This window comes from Mirounga leonina, unplaced genomic scaffold (assembly GCF_011800145.1).
Source record: "Mirounga leonina isolate KUSES-001 unplaced genomic scaffold, KU_Mleo_1.0 Mir_171, whole genome shotgun sequence".
Classification (NCBI taxonomy): Eukaryota; Metazoa; Chordata; class Mammalia; order Carnivora; family Phocidae; genus Mirounga; species Mirounga leonina.
This window is the reverse complement of record NW_023270436.1, coordinates 2,006,262-2,023,149: the sequence shown is the minus strand read 5'-3', so window position 1 is coordinate 2,023,149 and position 16,888 is coordinate 2,006,262. Positions and strand designations below refer to the sequence as shown.

Genomic DNA, 16,888 nt, shown 5'->3' with positions numbered 1-16,888 from the left:
GAGTCCCATGCGCACGGACGTGGACCAGGGGTGCGTCCCATGCGCACGGAGGTGGACAGGGGGAGGGGTGAGTCCCATGCACACAGATGTAGACCAGGGGTGCGTCCCATGCACACGGACGTGGACCGCGGGGTGTGTCCCATGCGCACGGACGTGGACCGGGGGTGCATCCATCTGCAGGTCAGTTTGGGGATGTTGGATGTCTTCACTGCCTGAAGTCCAGGAACATGATGTCTATTTACTTGGGGATCCTTGGATTTCCTTCCTCGCCATTGGTGGTCTCCCCCACACAGAGCCTGCGTGCATTCAACCCCTCCTTCTCATGTCTGTCACATCGTTGTAAATAGTATTACTTTTTAAATGTCAAGTTCAAATTTTTCACGGTTAACATTGGAAAAACAATTGCTAAGCTCACTCGTTAGTTCTAGGAACTTCTGTTCTAGATCCTTTGAGATTATCTAAGTAGATTTTCATGTCATCTGTGACTAGAAAAAAGTCTGTCTTCTTTTCCGGTCTGCATCCCGTTTCCTCCTGTCTCACCGCACGTGGTGTCGGAAAAGGGCCGCAAGGCGGACACCGGGTCCTGCCCCGGCCGCGGGAGATGTGCGCTCAGCCCGCAGGGACAATCCTACTTTGTAGCGCTAGAAGGGCCTGTGGTGGCTCAGTCTGGTTCCTTCAAAAGTCAGGTTTAGAAAAAAAGAATAAAGCAAACAGACATGTAATCTAAATGGTAACATGAATCGAGCCACTGTTTTCTAGCGGATCACTTGCAGGCTTGCTGGGTGTACGGTGCATAGAGCCCGCTCCCGCCCTGACCCCGTCACTGTGGCCTTGGGAAAGGAGTCGGGGTATACGGGGCTCAGGAGCTTCGGCTCGCGGGCTTGACCTGGGCGGCGTATTCACAGGAGCTTCAACTACCAGATGTGGGTTTCAACTTCAGACTAAGTTCATTCATACCAGAGGTTGAAACAGCATATGTGATTTTGGGATTATCCTTAAAATTATGCATATTCTTTGAGCCATTGAATTTTGTCTCTGAAATCTGATTTAGAACTAAGTTAACTTAATGTTTTGAAGTATTAAAGCCTAAAACGTGAATGACATAAAGCGGATCTTTCTGTCTGTAGCTATTTAGAGAAAGCAAAGGCCTTTGTAATGAGGAGATTTTCCCTGCACATGTGCACAATTAGAAATCATAAATGTAATGTTTAAATTCACTGAAAATAGTTTTGCTGTGTACTCACTGGTGCTTGCAAATTGGGTCAAGATAAATGGAGGAGGCTGTCATCCATCCACATTAAAGCGTGAAAATCCTTTCTGCCTTTTGGATGAGCAACACCCACCTGGATGGAAAGCATGGCGCGACCTCATCACCCTCTGACCCGTACTAGGCATGGGCGAAGGCTCACAGCTCATCCCCGGCATCCCGGTCCGTGTGCACCACCCGAACACAGTGCGGTCGCTCCTCACGGCTCTGGGGGCTGGAAGTCTGAGGCCGAGGCGCCGCAGGGTCGCGGTCTGGGGAGGACGCGTGTCCTGGTCCACAGGCTTCTTCTCCTGTGTCCTCGCAGGGTAGAGGAGGCGAGGGACGCCCATGGGGCCTCCTGGATGAGGGTACTGATGCCCTTTTGAGAGTTCTGCAGTCATGCCGTCAGCCCCTCCCAGAGGCTTCGCTTCCTGACCCCAGCACCGTGGGGGTCACATGATAAACTTACACATTTTAGGGGGACAAAACATGCACAAACAACCAGAAAGTAGTCTATTTTCTAGATGGACTGTCTATTTTCTAGACAGACTTTCAGTAAGCGAGGCTGCACTTCATCTTCCATTAGAAAATCATCTATGTTTTTGTAAATATTTAGGTGCATAAATGTCCCCAAAGCACGCAGGACCATCACAACCCGGTTTATAGAGTGGGTTCATTTTCAGTCTGGGATGGCCCAGACTGGACCCTGTCCACACCACCTCCTGCTCCTGGCTGGCGGCGTGGCTGTGGGGTGCTGGGGGAAGCAGAAGCGGCCCCGCCAGCAGGTGCAGGGGCGAGCCGGGGGCGGGCTCTTACCTATTTTCTCCACGGGCGTGTTCAGAGGAAGGAAGCCTTGCCTCAGAAGCTGGTCCATCATTTCCTCGTCGTCGGCCTGGATTTCTGAGACCATGTTACAAGGAATCAGGCCGAGCCGGGCGCAGGTCTCCCCACGGTAGAAGCCGTCCGCGTCTTTGTCACCATAGACCTGCAGCCGGTGCGGAGGGCCAGTATGATTGCTGGGTCGCAAGCGCATCAGCTCTGCCGGCGCGGAGCCGCGTGTCATCATGATGTGGGGAAGATCCCGCGGTCACCTACACGCGCCCTGCAGACGTGCACACCTGCCCCTCCACCCACACAGCCTGAGAACCAGCTTCTGCCCCAGGGTCTGGACAACCCGCTGGTCTCCCCATCAGGGCTCTGGCTTCACTTGGCCGGCTGTGTGTGAGGAGACCCCACCCGACAGAGAGGACTTTGAGACTCCTCCTAGCGGTGTTTCCGTCCATAGCAAAGGGCTTCCTCCGAGAGACGGAGGGCCAGGCTCTCTGTCAGGCCCCTACTTCAGACTCACAAGGCCCCTCCTCTCAGCTGGTCCGAAGGCTGAACATATAAAGCAACAGAACGAGCCTGCCCTTGGGACGAGCTAAGGAATGGCAGTATGGTGACAGCACGCCCCTACCCTGGGTGCCCCACCTGCCCGGCAGCCCCCAGCCCGGCCCCCACCTTGATGATCTGTCCCACCTGCCTGGCAGCCCCCAGCCCGGCCCCCACCTTGATGATCTGTCCTTCCTTAAAAGGAAGCTCTTCTTCGGCAGCATCTGGATTCGGGGACATGGTGAGGGGGTCATAGTCAAAAAGCGCCACAAAGATCCGGGCTGGGAGCTCTTCGGCACCTGGGTCGGTCTCTGACTCTTCGTAGAAGTCTGGAGAAAGGCGGTCCCGCTCACTGTACTCGTCTGGGAGCATGTGGGGACAAAGACAGAGGGCTAGGTGATTCCTGGACTTGGAGATGTGTGCTATTGTAGGAAGTGTGGTTTAGAAGATGGGACGGTGGAGGCACTGTAACTTGTCTTTAAAATAAATTTGTGGTCAATATGCAGATCGACACAGATGGGTTTGAAAAACCAGCAGCTGTCATGGAACTCGAGTGTGGGACAGGCCATCCGCTGCAGAGCACAGCCGGCAGGACGGCCCCCCACCCCCACCCTGGTCACCGAAAGGCACCTGCATGTGAGTCAAAGTTTGGGGTACTTCACCGAGCTGCTCACTTAGCTCTAAATACTTAAGTGGCGACAAATGCATTCTTCACGTATTTATTTGTCAGAGAGAGAGAGAGAGCGCGCACAAGCAGGGGGAGGGACAGAGGGAGAAGCAGGCTCCCCTCTGAGCAGGGAGCCCAATCCTGGACTCCATCCCAGGACCCTGAGATCATGACCTAAGTCAAAGGGACCTCTGGGGAGGTCACAGTCCCCTGGTCAGAATGGGATCCCCTCGAGTGGGGCATCTCACGTGGAGCAAAGACCAACTATGATAAATGCAAAGACCAGCCACGATCCAGCGAGAAACCGCACCCAATTCCATCCTCCTGCGAGTCATGGGTCAGTGTCAGGAGGCCTTCCTCATGCTGATTGTAAGGTCGAGAATTTACTACATCCAGACCGACATACTTTTTCTCTTTTTAAATCTTTTTAAGTCACTGTTTTCTTAGTTTAGGACACCTAGAGAATATGAAAAGGTATAGTATTTTTATTCAACTGTGAATGCATTGCTTCTTAAAAATCTGTTCGGGGGGTGCCTGAATGGTTCAGTCGATTAAGTATCTGACTCTTGATTTTGGTTCCGGTTGTGATCTCAGGGTCGTGAGATCCAGCCCCGCGTCGGGCTCTGCACCAGCCATGGAGCCTGCTTCAGATTCTCTCTCCCTCTGTCCCTCCCCTGCTCATGCTCTCTCTCTCTCAAATAATAATAATAATAATTAAAAATATATTTAGGGAGTATATGGTCTACAGAGTTAAGTTCCTCTGGAAAAGAAAATGAATGCTTTTGGAGTGGAGCAGATTCCTAAAACAATCACTGATATTTGCACAAGAAAAATGGAAGTAAATTGGAACAAGGGGAAAAGGGTCTGTTTGCACGTCACTGACTGTTCCCGGGGGTCACTGGCCACTGGTGAGCACATCTCACTTTTGTCCTCTGAAACTCTAATAGGTGCTTCTGTGTGTGTACGAATCAAAGCATTTGATTTTAATCATGTTTTTATGTGCTTTCTTGCACTGCTACATGATAAGAAGTCAGGTACAATTAAACCAAATCCATCATGGATTATTTAGCACTTTTTTGAGTTGCATTAAGAGGCTTTTTTTGGTTAAAGCGTTAGCATTACTCTCTTTTTGCTAATTTAACTAGTGTTTTACTAAGATGAAAACACACGTGCAGCGTTTTGATTTCTTTACAATCGAAGGGCCGTCAGAGGCTCCCCGAGGTTGGGGTCAGCTGGTGAGACCTGGGGGCGCCCGTGTCCCCCCTTTGCCTCTGTGCCCGCCAGGCCATTTGCAGCTGCTCCCGTGGCCGGTCCCTCTGAGTCCCAGGAGACCGGGGATGGAGCCTCTGCAGAGCCCAGCGTCCTCGTGGCTAACGCTTCAACCACGTGCACTGCAGTTCACGCCATGAGCCAGGCTGTGGGCTTCACGCATGACAGGGACAGTCCACTGAGATTCAGAAACCCGCTTCCACAGCACAGAAGACCTGAGTCTGGGCCGCACACCAGCCCCGCCCCACCTCGTTTCTAAAGACGGCCGGTCCCCCCAAGCCCAGAGCACCCCTCAGGCTCGGGAGTGACACGCGGATCATGTGAACGTGGCACCGGGTTTAGAGGCCCCGAAACTACCCGGGCTCTGCATGATGTAACCTGCCAGGGGATCCGGAATGGGAGACCAGCGTTCACCAGTGGACTCTGCATACTTTGTCATTTTTCAGTGAACTGAGAAGACTCTTTTTTTAAGGATCTTGAGTATTCTATGACATTTTTACTGATCAATAAAAACATCCTAAAACCATAAAGGTAGAAGAGGAAATTTTTTTCTCCATTGTCTGGACTCTAATTTAGAGAAGAAAAGTCTGGAAGAAGGACAATAGTTTAGAGGACCTGTTTTGCGTCATCCCATCTGTCTGTCCTGTTAGTTGACGTGAGCGGAGGCGACTGTCTCCTAAACATAGGCTGTGTGGCTGTGATGAGTGCAGCAGGTGTCCGGAGGCCCTACGCTGTCTCCCGGGAGCCCCGGGTCGGTCTGTTGTACGCCTGCCCCCTTCCCAGCTCTCCCTGCCTTGTTTTCATGCGTGCGTGCCTTTTCACAAAAGGCCCGTTTGTTTGGGCTGATTACCAAGTTCCATTATCTTGTGTGAATACCTTTTGGAATTGTTTTTGCCGTGATTCATTCCAGTGGAACGAACAAACCTTCAACCACTGCCCCCTTCCCCACTGGGTCGGTCACAGGGACTGAAATGACAGCTTTCAGCAAGACTGGCTCAATCCCAAAAAGGAAGGAAGGGAATGGGCACAGAGTGCCAGAAGAGGGCTCATGAGCAAGGAGGTGAGCCCGGGGAGGAGGGCAGCCCACGCTCCGGAGGCCACATCAGGCCTCGTGGGGTTTCCCGTCACACTGAGCCCCGCTGCCAAAGCACTGATGCATGCAGAGAACTCTCCATTACTCTGGCTTATGTAGGTGTTTGCAATTTAGCTGCCATTCCTGCTTCTTTGACCACAAGCATCTCATGAGAGCACGAGCCGGGACGTGGAGAAGCAGCACCCTGCAATCTCTCCAGGCCTTATGTGGTTTGGCCTCTCCAGGAAAGAAAAAATCAGTAGGGAGAAGATTGACATAAAAAGCCAATATGATATTTGAGAATACTTACAAATAGGTTTCATTTCTCTTATGCCTCTTTCTGCCTTCTTTTTGCCATAAGTAACGGAGAGTTTTCTGTACATGGTTGAAAATGCTACTCCTAGTAAGTTTGTAAACACGTTCAGATCAAGGATTGAGCAGCCATGTGCTCTGGGGTCGGAAGGGAGACAAAAGTGTCAGTCAGGCCCACTAACCGATGGATGGGACCATCATTGGCCGGGACCGCTGAGGACCAGCACTGCCATGGGAGAACCTTCGGCCCACGTGATCCACCCTGTCAGCCCGTCCTGCAGACACTGGGTTTCCTAAAATCTGAAGACACAACATACAGTCATAAGTCTCGCCAGCCTTGGGAAACAAGAGAATTAAGTTAGCCAAATCAATTCAACTTAGAAGCAGAAGCTCTAAAGGCAACTAAACTTAGCTTTTAACTGAAAGGTTAGCTGAATAACCTGGAAGAGAAAAAGGCTGCTCACCCCAGCCACCCTGTCTTCCACACCAGAGTTGTTTCTTGACACACCGAGGGGAGTGGGGGCAAGAAGGGTCTCCTTGGGAGGCAATGTTTTCTGCGGCTCCTGCTGCCAAAGCCAAATTCTTGGAACCAGAGTGAGAGGGGCTCAAACCCAGCTGGTCACCTCTAAGCACAGAGGACCCTCAGCTAGTCTCAGGACGGCCTGCCCTCCCGCAGCGCTCACGGACATGGGGGGGTGGTCTGCACTTCCCAAATCCCGCCTGGGCACGGTTGTGTGTGAGGTTACCGGAAACTCAAAGACAGACGTTTCTGTGCGTTACCAGCTTTGAAACTCACGGCAACATCTTGGCCCTAATCCGAAGACACCAATCAATTTTCAGGGCTGACTCGGAAGGATCTCCTTTACAGACGGGTTTGCTTCTAATTTGCACTAACGGTCAGAATCATACAAGAGAATCACAGCAAAACCTCCAGCTCACTGGTAAGTAGTTGGAGTCGGAAAGTTCTCAGGGGCGCAGGGAATGAACGGTGGTCAGAGAGTCCCAGTGATTAGACGGCTTGTTACAGGTGGGGGACAGGGTGTGGGCCGCAGGTGGCCCGTGACTCAGGGGGGGTCTGGGTCGGCGCCCTCGTGTGGACAGACGACGACTGCGCGGGCTCAGACCCAAGGCCTGGCGCCCCAGCGGCTCACCTGTGCTTTCATGGAAAAGTTCAGCATGGCGGGAGCAAATGTTCTGGAAAGGGGACACAATATAGAGATGAATGAAGCCTTGAATGAAGCCCTACTCTGGACAACCTACTAACAAGCCTGGAACACAAGGCAGGGGGATGCATCTAGAGCTGATGATGGAAAATTCATTCTGAAAACTGCCCCCCCCGGAAAGAAAGGGGAAGGAAAAAAAAACTACTTTGGAAACAATATGTAAAAATGGATGTCTTCAATAATTGCTCCTCCTTGTTTTTTTCCAGTTATGAATGAAGACCAAACACACCAGCAACCCAAACCCACAGCCATAGTGAGAAAACACCCTCGACGGTGCAGGTGGTGGTCCTAACAGGTCCCCGGGGGCTCGCTTTGAAAAGATACGTGTTGCCAAACTTTTGGATTATCATAGTTCAGCTAACCCTTAATTAAAATTTAGATTCAGTTGTCCTTTAATTAAAGCAGCCATAATTGTCGCTGATTCTGAGGGGTGGGGGTCAGTATTCTAAAGCAAAGTAAAGGGGTCGTCAGCATGGTCAAAGATCAGGAAGCAATGGGACTTAAATCAAAATGCATGGAAATGAAAGACAGCCAGCAGAGAGGCTCCCCAGGGATGGACACCAACAGGGAAAAAAAACCAGGGCAAAGAATGAAAATGGATTGGTTCGGCAAGCAGATGTGAGAAGGGAGTGGACTGCACACACCACAGGGCCTTCTGCCACCCGGGGCGGAGCCTCTGGGACAGTGGCCCTACTGTCGGGCATGTTTATGCTTTTCTTCCAGACATCCCGCGGGCCTTGGTGCCCTGGGGGCTCCTCCCAGTCATACTTCCTGGGGGCGGATCTCTCTGGGCTCGGGTGGGCGTCATGGCTCCTGAGGACGTCGCTGGGGTCCACTTGCTCCCCAAAGTCCTCCTCGATGCTGCTCTGCCGGGTCAGTGTCCGCCGTCGGGCCAGCAGCGGCCGCAGGCTTCTCCGACAGGGACAGCGCCCGGGGCCCGGGCTGCACCTGGTCGTGCTCCTGAAGCTGAAACACAGCTCCTCCTCACTCCCACAGTCCAGGCCACTGTCCGGGCTCCTGCTGGCCGTGCGGCCGGACCGACAGCCTCTGTCCTGCAGAGCGAAGTCTTCCACACGGGGGCCGACCGCCAGGCCCCGGGGCTCAGCTGGGAGCCAGGAGGCCTGCGGGGCCTCGTCCCCACCGCGGGCCCGGGCCCAGTACCCTAAGCCCTGTTTGTGCAAGAGCTCGAGGTGCTCTCCCTCCTCGGCTACTTCAGGGATACTGAACAGCCTCGAACTATGCTGGGTCTGGTGGGGGTGCTCAGGCCGCTCCAGGAAGGCCCCCTCGGTGCTGCTACTCTGAGAGCACTCCTTAAGGGGGTGGTGTGTTAACCCGGGGTGTGACCAAAGTGACACGGGGGGAGGAAAGAAAATAGACAGAATTAGTCTCAGAGGCCATGAGGGGCAGCAAGCATGCGTGTACTCGTGGGGGCGAAAGGCATGCTCTGGCCGGGCTCTGAAATGAGAACACAAGGTTAACGGATGGTGCCTGGTGCGGGGCAGGGGGCAGGCGCGCCGAGCCAGGGTCCCAGCCTGGAGCAGGCAGCGCGCCCAGCGCAGGGCAGGCGTGCGGCGGGGCGCGGCTGGGGACAGCGGCAGCGGGCAGCCGGGGGCGCGTGGCCCTGGGAGACCTGCACCCACCGAGTTCAGAGGGCGGCGGGGCGGGGAGGGGCGCGGGGGGCGCCTGTGCGGCGGAGGCGGACCCCACGGAGGCCCCGCCCACCACTGCTGGGCGCCCTCCCCACCTCCAGCCGCGCTTTGCTCTGGGCTGAACTCGGGAGCTTGACAGCCCAGCCTTGGCGCTTGGGCGCCTTCGGCTCCAGGCTGTGCGCTGTGCACGGCCGAGCTCCACCCGTATTTGCAGAGGACCTGGTCAGCCTGGCTCTCCGGATCCTAGCCCGGCGCACACGGGGAGCCTCATCCCGCCATCCTGGGCCCGCCTGGCACAGCGCCCTCCCGGGGCTGCCCCAGGCCGGAGGTGCCTAGCCACTGTGCCCCCACCCGAAGTCGCCGCGCACAGGTTCTCTCTGCTGGGGCATCCTCCACACCAGCTGAGCAGCGAGTGCACCCCGACTGCCTCACCGGACAAGGCCCTTCCTCCCCAGGCCCCGCATGGGGCTCCGCAAGCTGGGGACCCTGGTGCGTTTACCCGAGAGGGCGCAGGAGCTCAGTGTGGGTGGTAAGGGCCTGGGCCAGCGCCCTGGCCTCTGACCCAACCCCTCCCCTTTGCTAACCGGGCACCCCGCGTTTGTGAGCGTGAAGAAGGGGTCTAATCTGGTGGCTGCCGGGGCAGGGCTGGTCTGGGGGAAGCTGGCTCAGCTGTAGGGAATTGTCGTGATGCCAGATCCCCACAATGTTGGACTTTCTAAAGAACTCAGAAGTCCAGGCCAGCCTATAAAATCTCCTGATTTAAAAACAAAAATGGAACAGCACTGTGGGCAACGCAAAGTGAGCCTCTCTGCCCAATGTCAGCTCCCAGGGGCTCCCCCAGGCGGCCCCCCCAGCTGGCAGGGCGGCACCAGGCCGTGGGCTTTTATACCAAACTTGCTGCTCTCCAGGCCTCCTCCCTGGAAGAGAAGGCAAACTTCTGCTTCTTTGCCAAACTATCTGCAGGAAGTGCCACTCTAGGAGCTTTCTCCATCAGAAGGAGAAGCGTCATGGAAAAACAGATCCAGGCTTTGCCCAGCCCGCCCGTGAGCGCCCGCAGGCAAACACGGGGAATCAGGGGGCGTCAGACGGGACCGGGCGAGGCCTGGGCTCTGCCTCCCTCAAGGAAGGTTACAGGGAGTCCCGCCGGCCGGTGAGGCCGTGGGAGCTGGCAGCAGGCTCCGGAGGAGCCCCCAGGAGCGGCAGGCGCTGACACGCTGCCGAATCTGCCCAGGACCCCAGCATGTGCCCTGGTGACAGAGTATCTCCGAGGCCCTGCCAGGGCCCTGTGCTGGGAGAACATCGGAGCCTCGTCAGTGCAAGGCGGCAGTGAGCTGGCAGCCGGGGCTGGATGCTGCCTTCTATCCACCATCACAATGCGTGCCCATGTCCCAGAGACCTTCCACGGTGGGGCGCTTTATCCCCCACTGGAGTTTTCCTCTTCGTGGCCTTTTTCACTGCAAAGCCCACAAGGGTCCTAGCAGCCGTCCGGCCCTTTGTGTGTCTCCCCCATGGGGGCTGGGAACGGCTGGAGGATGGCGGCCACACTGCTCACCCAGGCAGGTGCAGGGCCCACCGTGGGAGCGAAGGCCCGAGAAGGCAGGCAGCGTGTGGGCACACACATGAGGGAAAGCCTCCTACTTGGCTCTTTGGAGGCCTCAGGCTCAGGTTCCCCATGAAGCCCCTCACCGGCGGCCACACCAGAGGTGGGAGCAGAGGATGTGGGGCTCTGGGGGGAGGTGTCTGCGAAGGGGCCTGTGTGTGGACCCCATGTTGCCCCCGACACCCCATCCCCCTCTGGCTTCCATGTCCCCTGGAGCACCGATCACCCCAGCTTCTTCCTTGCATGTAAATGCAGAATCCCTGCTGGGCCCGCTCCTCCCCAGCCCCTAGTGCAGCTCGGAGGCCGACTCTCTAGCGGCTGGCTCTGCGATCAGCACTTACGGCCCGCGGAGGGGGGCGGGGAGAGGCCTTCCCTGTTCTGGGTCTTCACTCAATTCCTGGCACTGAGCTGGGCAGCCCGAGGGTGCCAAACAGACTCTCCCGAACCCCTCCTCCTGGACTTTTGGGCCAAGTGCAGGACAGGAGGTTGGAGGAGTTTCCCAGCACAAACTCAACAATGAGGAAGAAGCCGAGCCAAACCCACAGGCTCCCCACAGCAGGGTGAGGCCGTCCGGAGCCGCCCACAGCCCCAGCACAGGGACAGGGAAGGGGAGCTCCAGGCAGCGTGGCAGGAGCCGGTGACCCTGGGCCACTGACCTTGAGGGTGTTGTGGGATGTGCCGCTGGGCCTCCTCCTGCCCCCGTCCTCCAGCTGCATCTCAGAGTAGAGCTCCTCCTCGTCCTCCTCCATGATGTCCGAGAGGTCGGAGCCCCGGCTGCTCTCTGTGTGGTACTCGTCTCCGTGGCAGGAGTGCGGCTGGGGGCCAAGAGAGGGGACACTGTGGGGGTCTGTGGTCTGGGGGCCACCCAGGCCCTCCTCGCCTACCTTCCCCTGCTCTCTGCACGCTCGCAAGCCCCAGGCTCGTGCATGTGCACGTGTGTGTGTGCATGTGTGTGCATGTGCGCACATGTGTCATGTGTGCATGTGTGCGTGCATGTGTGCATGTGAGTGCACATGTCTGTGCGTGCATGTGTGCGTGAGTGTGCATGTGTGCATGTGTGTGCATGTGCGTGTGAGCGCATGTGTGCATGTGTGCGAGTGTGCATGTCTGTGCGTGCATGTGTGCATGTGAGTGTGCATGTGTGTGCATGTGTGCGTGCATGCGTGCATGTGTGCATGTGCATGTGCGCATGTGTGCGTGCATGTGCATGTGTGTGTGAGTGTGCATGTCTGCGTGCATGTGTGTGAATTTGAGTGCGCATGTCTGTGCGTGCATGTGTGCATGTGAGTGCGCACGTTTATGTGTGTGCATGTGCGTGCGTGCAAGTTGCCCCCATCCGTGGTGAGGAAGGCCTGGACGTCCCTATCCTGTCAAGCTCAGGGAGCCAGAAGAGCACAGATGGCCAGTCCAGGTCTGCTAGCTCCGAGCTGGCAGGAACTGGCAGAGACCCTCACAGGCTCGGGCACACCGCATGTGTGCAACAGAGAGCCGCAGGGTGGGAAAGTGCATGTATGTGTGCCATATAAAAGCATTTAAGATTTTTACAAATACGGTGTCGTCTAACACACACACACACCCTGGGCTGTCCAGAGAATAGCTGGTCCAGGCAGGAGGTGGGCCCCGCGCACAGGCGGGCCTCACGCTGGGCCCAGCTCGCTCGTGGACACCTGACGGAGCCTGTGCGTGGACTACACCCAAACATCCTATAGGATGAAAGGTGCACGTGGTAATGTGCGTGCACACACGGACACAGACAGCCCTGGCCAGGCACCACGACGCCCGGCCGCTGCAGCTTGGCGCCACACTCACTCACAGTGTCCGCATTCAGTATCTCAAGTATTTAAAGCAAAAATACGGAAGGTTGCCACAACCCAAACCTCACACCCAGGCGAGCTCAGATTTATGACCACGTTCCGTTTTGCTAGATGGTGTTAAGAACAGTTTATTTTCCTGGTGGGCAATAAGACAAATGAATTTAAAGCAGCCTGTGACACATTTATTAAAAATACTCCAGTTTTCAATTACTAGCCCAGATAAAGACGTGTAAGCACTTCTGGCCACATGAAGTTTGAGGCCTGCTGGAGGCAGGAAGCTCTGCGTGCCTTGTGGGGAGAAGGGGCCAGGAGGGATCTCAGCCTGAGCCTCTGCGGCCTCGGGGTGGGCCTGGCTGCAGCTGTAATTCTTTCACTCAGGGACCAAGTAGAAGACATACAATGAAGGGCTTTAAATACACAAAGACCAGCCTGGTTTTAAGGCGGTCTTCCCCAGGCGTCCAGGAAACTCCCTTGCACGAGGATACGGTCTCATCTGATTCCAACCCACTGATGTCAGAATAAACTCATGGAATGGAAGGAGGGGTCTGTCACTGGCCAGATACATTACTGATAAGCCGTTGATAGGAATCCTATTCCTCTCTTGTTGCTGGGCACGTGACCCAGTCTGCTCAGTGAGAGGTAGCAGCAAGTCTGATGGAGCTTCTGGAAAAGACTTTTCTCCCAGTTAAGAGAAAAGTGCCTGAAAAGCAAGCCCCCTCTTTTTTTTTATCCGTCCCTTCCTTCCTTCTTGGGGTGCTGTCACATGAGGGTGTGATTATTGGAGCTATGGCAGCCACTTTGCAAGCAAGAGGAAGGCCAAAAAGCATGGAAGATTCAGAAGCCAGAGCCCAGACACACTGGACAGCTGAATCAGTCTGGCAACATCCTCCTGAGGCTTCCCGTATCGTGGGTGGTGAAATGTCTTCATCACCTTTGTCGTTATTAGGTGGGCATTCTGTGTCTTATGTTAAAATGAGTACAAGTAGAACTATTTTAATCTTGCAGACAGAGTCTGATGGCTGGAGGAGCTGGGCAACCTGCCCACAGAGCTACAGCTGAGCAGTGTCAGGGCCAGGATGTGACCCCGAGTGTGTGAGCCCGACGCCCCCGAGGCCATGATGCTGTCCTGCCTCCCGGGCATGGCAGGCGTCCCGTAACCTATCTGCTGTCTTTGTGGGACACCCCCGGGCTGCCCGACTCTCCAGCCCTTCCTGTCTCTTGTCCAGACAGTCAGGGCTGCCTCCGTTAGAGTGCACGTGATCAGAACCCGGAGCCACAAGCCAGGCGGGGCGCATCTGCTGCGCAGGGGCCTGGGCTGGGAGGGGAGCACTGACGGCTCGCGCTCTAGGTGTAGGACGTGGATCCTGCGTGTCGGGCTCTCCCATGATGCCTGGCATATACCAGATGCCCAACAAACATTTGTCTAATTAAGGAAAGTGGATGAACAAAAGGTGGGTTCTGCTAAATTGACCAGGTGGTCATCTGTAGGTTTATCTGACCACCCAATCGTCCCCGTGACCAGATGCCGGCACAGGGCGGTCGGGGAGGGTGGGAGCCTCCCATCTGGACTTCTGGAATGTCCCCAGAGGAGGTCACACTCGGTAGCTCTGGCTGAGGCCAGGGGAGGCCCACGGGGACCCCACTCTCACACTCACCTGCTTGCCGAGCTCTGAGCCTTTCAGAAAGTCGTCCACCGAGGCGCCTCTCCTCTTGATGTCCGGGGAGTCGTAGCTGTCTTCCTCATCTGAGTTTGTGTACTGCCCGCCACCCCTCTCCAGGAAGATGCTCCTTTTCTCTAACTTGGAAGGAGAAGGAAAGGAGCAGTCAAGAGGGGCTGGTGAGGGGCAGGGGGCTTCCAGGCCCCCAAGTCTTCTGGGCTGGGCCTCTGCTTCGCTCAGCCCCCAGTCCCCTGGGAGCTACCGCGGGCAGGGACCCGTGTCCGGTGGCCCAGCGCTGGCCTCTGATGTGCCGCTCCCGTCCCTGACCAGAACCACTTCCTGCCTTTGCTGGAGGAAACCTACGGATACCGATGGAAAGTTCTCTCTCCACCTGGCTCTTGATCTCTTCAACACTTTCTTGAAAAGTAACATTCAAAGGTTTGCTTTCTCTCTACGCCCTCCAAAAGGTGAGCTGCCTGGGGAGTGAGCAGCCCCAAGCTCTGGCTCCAGCCAGCTCTCGGGACCCCGCCTGGGGGTCTTAGGGGTGCCATCCCAAAGAGCAGAGGGGAGCCCACTCCCTGCCAGGCCCTTCCTGCCCACAGAGCTTCCCCGAAAGCACCACAACGTTCTGGGCCCAGGCTTCTGCTTCGTGAGAAACAACACAGCGAGGGTGGGCCCACTTCCTCTCGTCAGAAGTCACAAATTAGTGTTTAATTGTTTAAGTATTTGAGGCCAGTACTGAACCAGTTGGGAGAGCTCACACAACAGCCGGGGTTTCTGGTGTTTGGGGAGGACCAATGGCTGTCACTGCACCGCGCATCCCTCCCCACTGTCCTGCACGGGGCCTGTGTGACCCAGCCCTGACCCTTAGGGTCTGCACCCTTCCTGAGGCTCCCTGACCTGGTCCCCACCCCAGGGCCAGGCTGACCCAGGCTTTGGGACCTCCAGGTGTCCACACGGATATCTCCACCTGCAGCTCAGAGTGGACACTGTCAGGGCTCACTGTCCTGGAGGGACCCTACAGCTGGACGGGCAGAGCCGAGACGGATGCTGACCGCCGCTGTCGCCTCGGCCAGACCCCGAGCGCAGGCCACAGCAGACATGCCGGACACCCCGGTAGACCAACACCCCCGAGGAAGAGAGGGGGGCTTTGTCCCAGGCAGGCAGGTGCGGGGGGCACACGGCCTAGCCAGTTCTGGGTCCCACTCTCCGGGGCCTGGACGGGGCACCACTTCATAGGTGTTTCTCACTACGTCATGTCTCAGTGCACATCTCGTCTGGCATATGGCGCCACCATAACCCAAATGCTCCGTCCCCATGGCCTGGACAGTTCCGGGTAACAGGCACGCGAGTGTATTTTTATATGTGCACTTCTGCACATAGGCACATGTGTATATACACATGCCTGTCTACGTGTGCACGTAGATATGTCTGTGTGCATGTGTGTGTGTGGAAACAGGTCTGCACGCGTGTAGAAGCGTGTGCATGCACACACAAGCATGCGCACACCCGTGCACACGCAGCTGAGGCTCTGAAGCCGCAGAACCAGGACGTGAGCCTCGTTCAGGAAGAAGGTCTCCAGGCCGACTTCCAGAAGGCACCTCTCAGACCCTCATCACAGACAGAGCCTGGGCCGCTCACAGCCTGTTGTCGGAGCTGAGCCAGGCTGGTCGAGAGGCAGTTTCTCTGGGTTCGTGGGCCCATTTTCCCATACTGAGAATACATTTTGATCCCATCAGGATCTGGCCGAGAACGCAGTCCATGGGCACAGGGAGGCCGCGCGGCATCCCGCCCTCCCAGGCAGCCCCCCGACGCCAGTGCCTGGAGCAGCCCCTCTGCAGACCAGTGAGGAGAAGCCCAGCCTTACCCTGCTGCTCTCGGCCACTCTCTGCGCGGCTTCCCGGGCCATGGCCTTGGCGACAGACGTGGAAACCGGGGTGCCCTGTGGCTGTGGGAGGATCCGGCTGGGCGAGGGGGACCGCCTCCCCAGGCCCGAGCCCTGCAGGCTGGGCGGCTCCAGCATGTGCCCGTGGGCTGGGGCCGGGGCCCCACTCTGCTCCCAGGCCCCGTCCATGGCGACGTGGGGACCCAGGTGTTCATCTTTGGTATCGGGGGCTCCGGCACTTGCTAAGGGCTTCGGTGTGGGAGTTCTCAGCTGGGGGGTTGGAGGCACCAGGAGGTCGGGGGGGATGGCAGCAGGGGCGGAGTCCGTGGACTCGCCCTGCGCAGAGAGGGTCCGCACGGTCACGCCCTTGGCTTCCAGGCTCCGCAGCCGCACCAGCTCCACGGCTATGCTGTCCGCCATGGGGGAGGTGACCTCAGCCACCTGCACACAGAGAATGCCCGTCACGGGCGGCCCGCCTGCCCGCAGCTGCTCCCCCTGCACCCTGCCAGACAGGGGCCAACCCCCAGACGGCCTCCCAGGCCCGGGGACTGGGACCCTATCCATGCCCAGCTCAACCACGTGCCCGGCCCAGAGAGCCTCAGAGTGGGGAGCAGGCCGGGGACTTCCACAGACCCCACCCGTGCAGCTCTTGGAGGTTCCTGGGCTCCAGTGAGGGCCACGCCCTTCCTTCCGTGTCCAGAACCAATTCAGATATAGATGTGGGGGCCTCAGAGGCATCAGAAACCAGGTATGAACTGCCAAAGCTGGGTGGGGGGAGAAAGGGCCAGGCAGAGGCCAAAATGGACTTCCTGCTATCATAGAGCAAGGATACACTTCTGCATGGGCATACCCTGCCTGCAGGCTTCCCCATGGAGGGGGAGCACAAGGGAGTCCCGGGGGAGGAGGGGGAACACGGGGAGTCCCTGGGAGGAGGGGTGCACGGGGGGAGTCCTGGGGAGGAGGAGGAGCATGGGAGAGTCCCAGGGGAGGAGGGGGAGCACAGGGGAGTCCCGGGGGAGGAGGGGGCAGAGGGGAGTCCTGGGGAGGAGGGGGAGCAGAGAGGATTCCTGGGTGAGGAGGGAGAGCAGAGGGGAGTCCTGGGGGAGGAGGGAGAGCAGAGGG

General features: G+C 57.1%; 1 protein-coding gene across 1 annotated transcript in view; it reads right to left on the bottom strand.

Annotated features, from left to right (window-relative positions):
* Positions 1-16,888, bottom strand: part of RIMBP2 (RIMS binding protein 2) — a 226,319-nt gene that overhangs the window by 10,422 nt on the left and 199,009 nt on the right. The window contains exons 13-18 of the mRNA XM_035016812.1: positions 15,749-16,207; positions 13,879-14,022; positions 11,066-11,224; positions 6,120-6,237; positions 2,795-2,979; positions 2,063-2,231 (exon numbers count right to left, since the gene is read on the bottom strand). Coding sequence (XP_034872703.1) covers positions 2,063-2,231; positions 2,795-2,979; positions 6,120-6,237; positions 11,066-11,224; positions 13,879-14,022; positions 15,749-16,207 — 1,234 coding nt within the window. The remainder of the gene's footprint in view (positions 1-2,062; positions 2,232-2,794; positions 2,980-6,119; positions 6,238-11,065; positions 11,225-13,878; positions 14,023-15,748; positions 16,208-16,888) is intronic.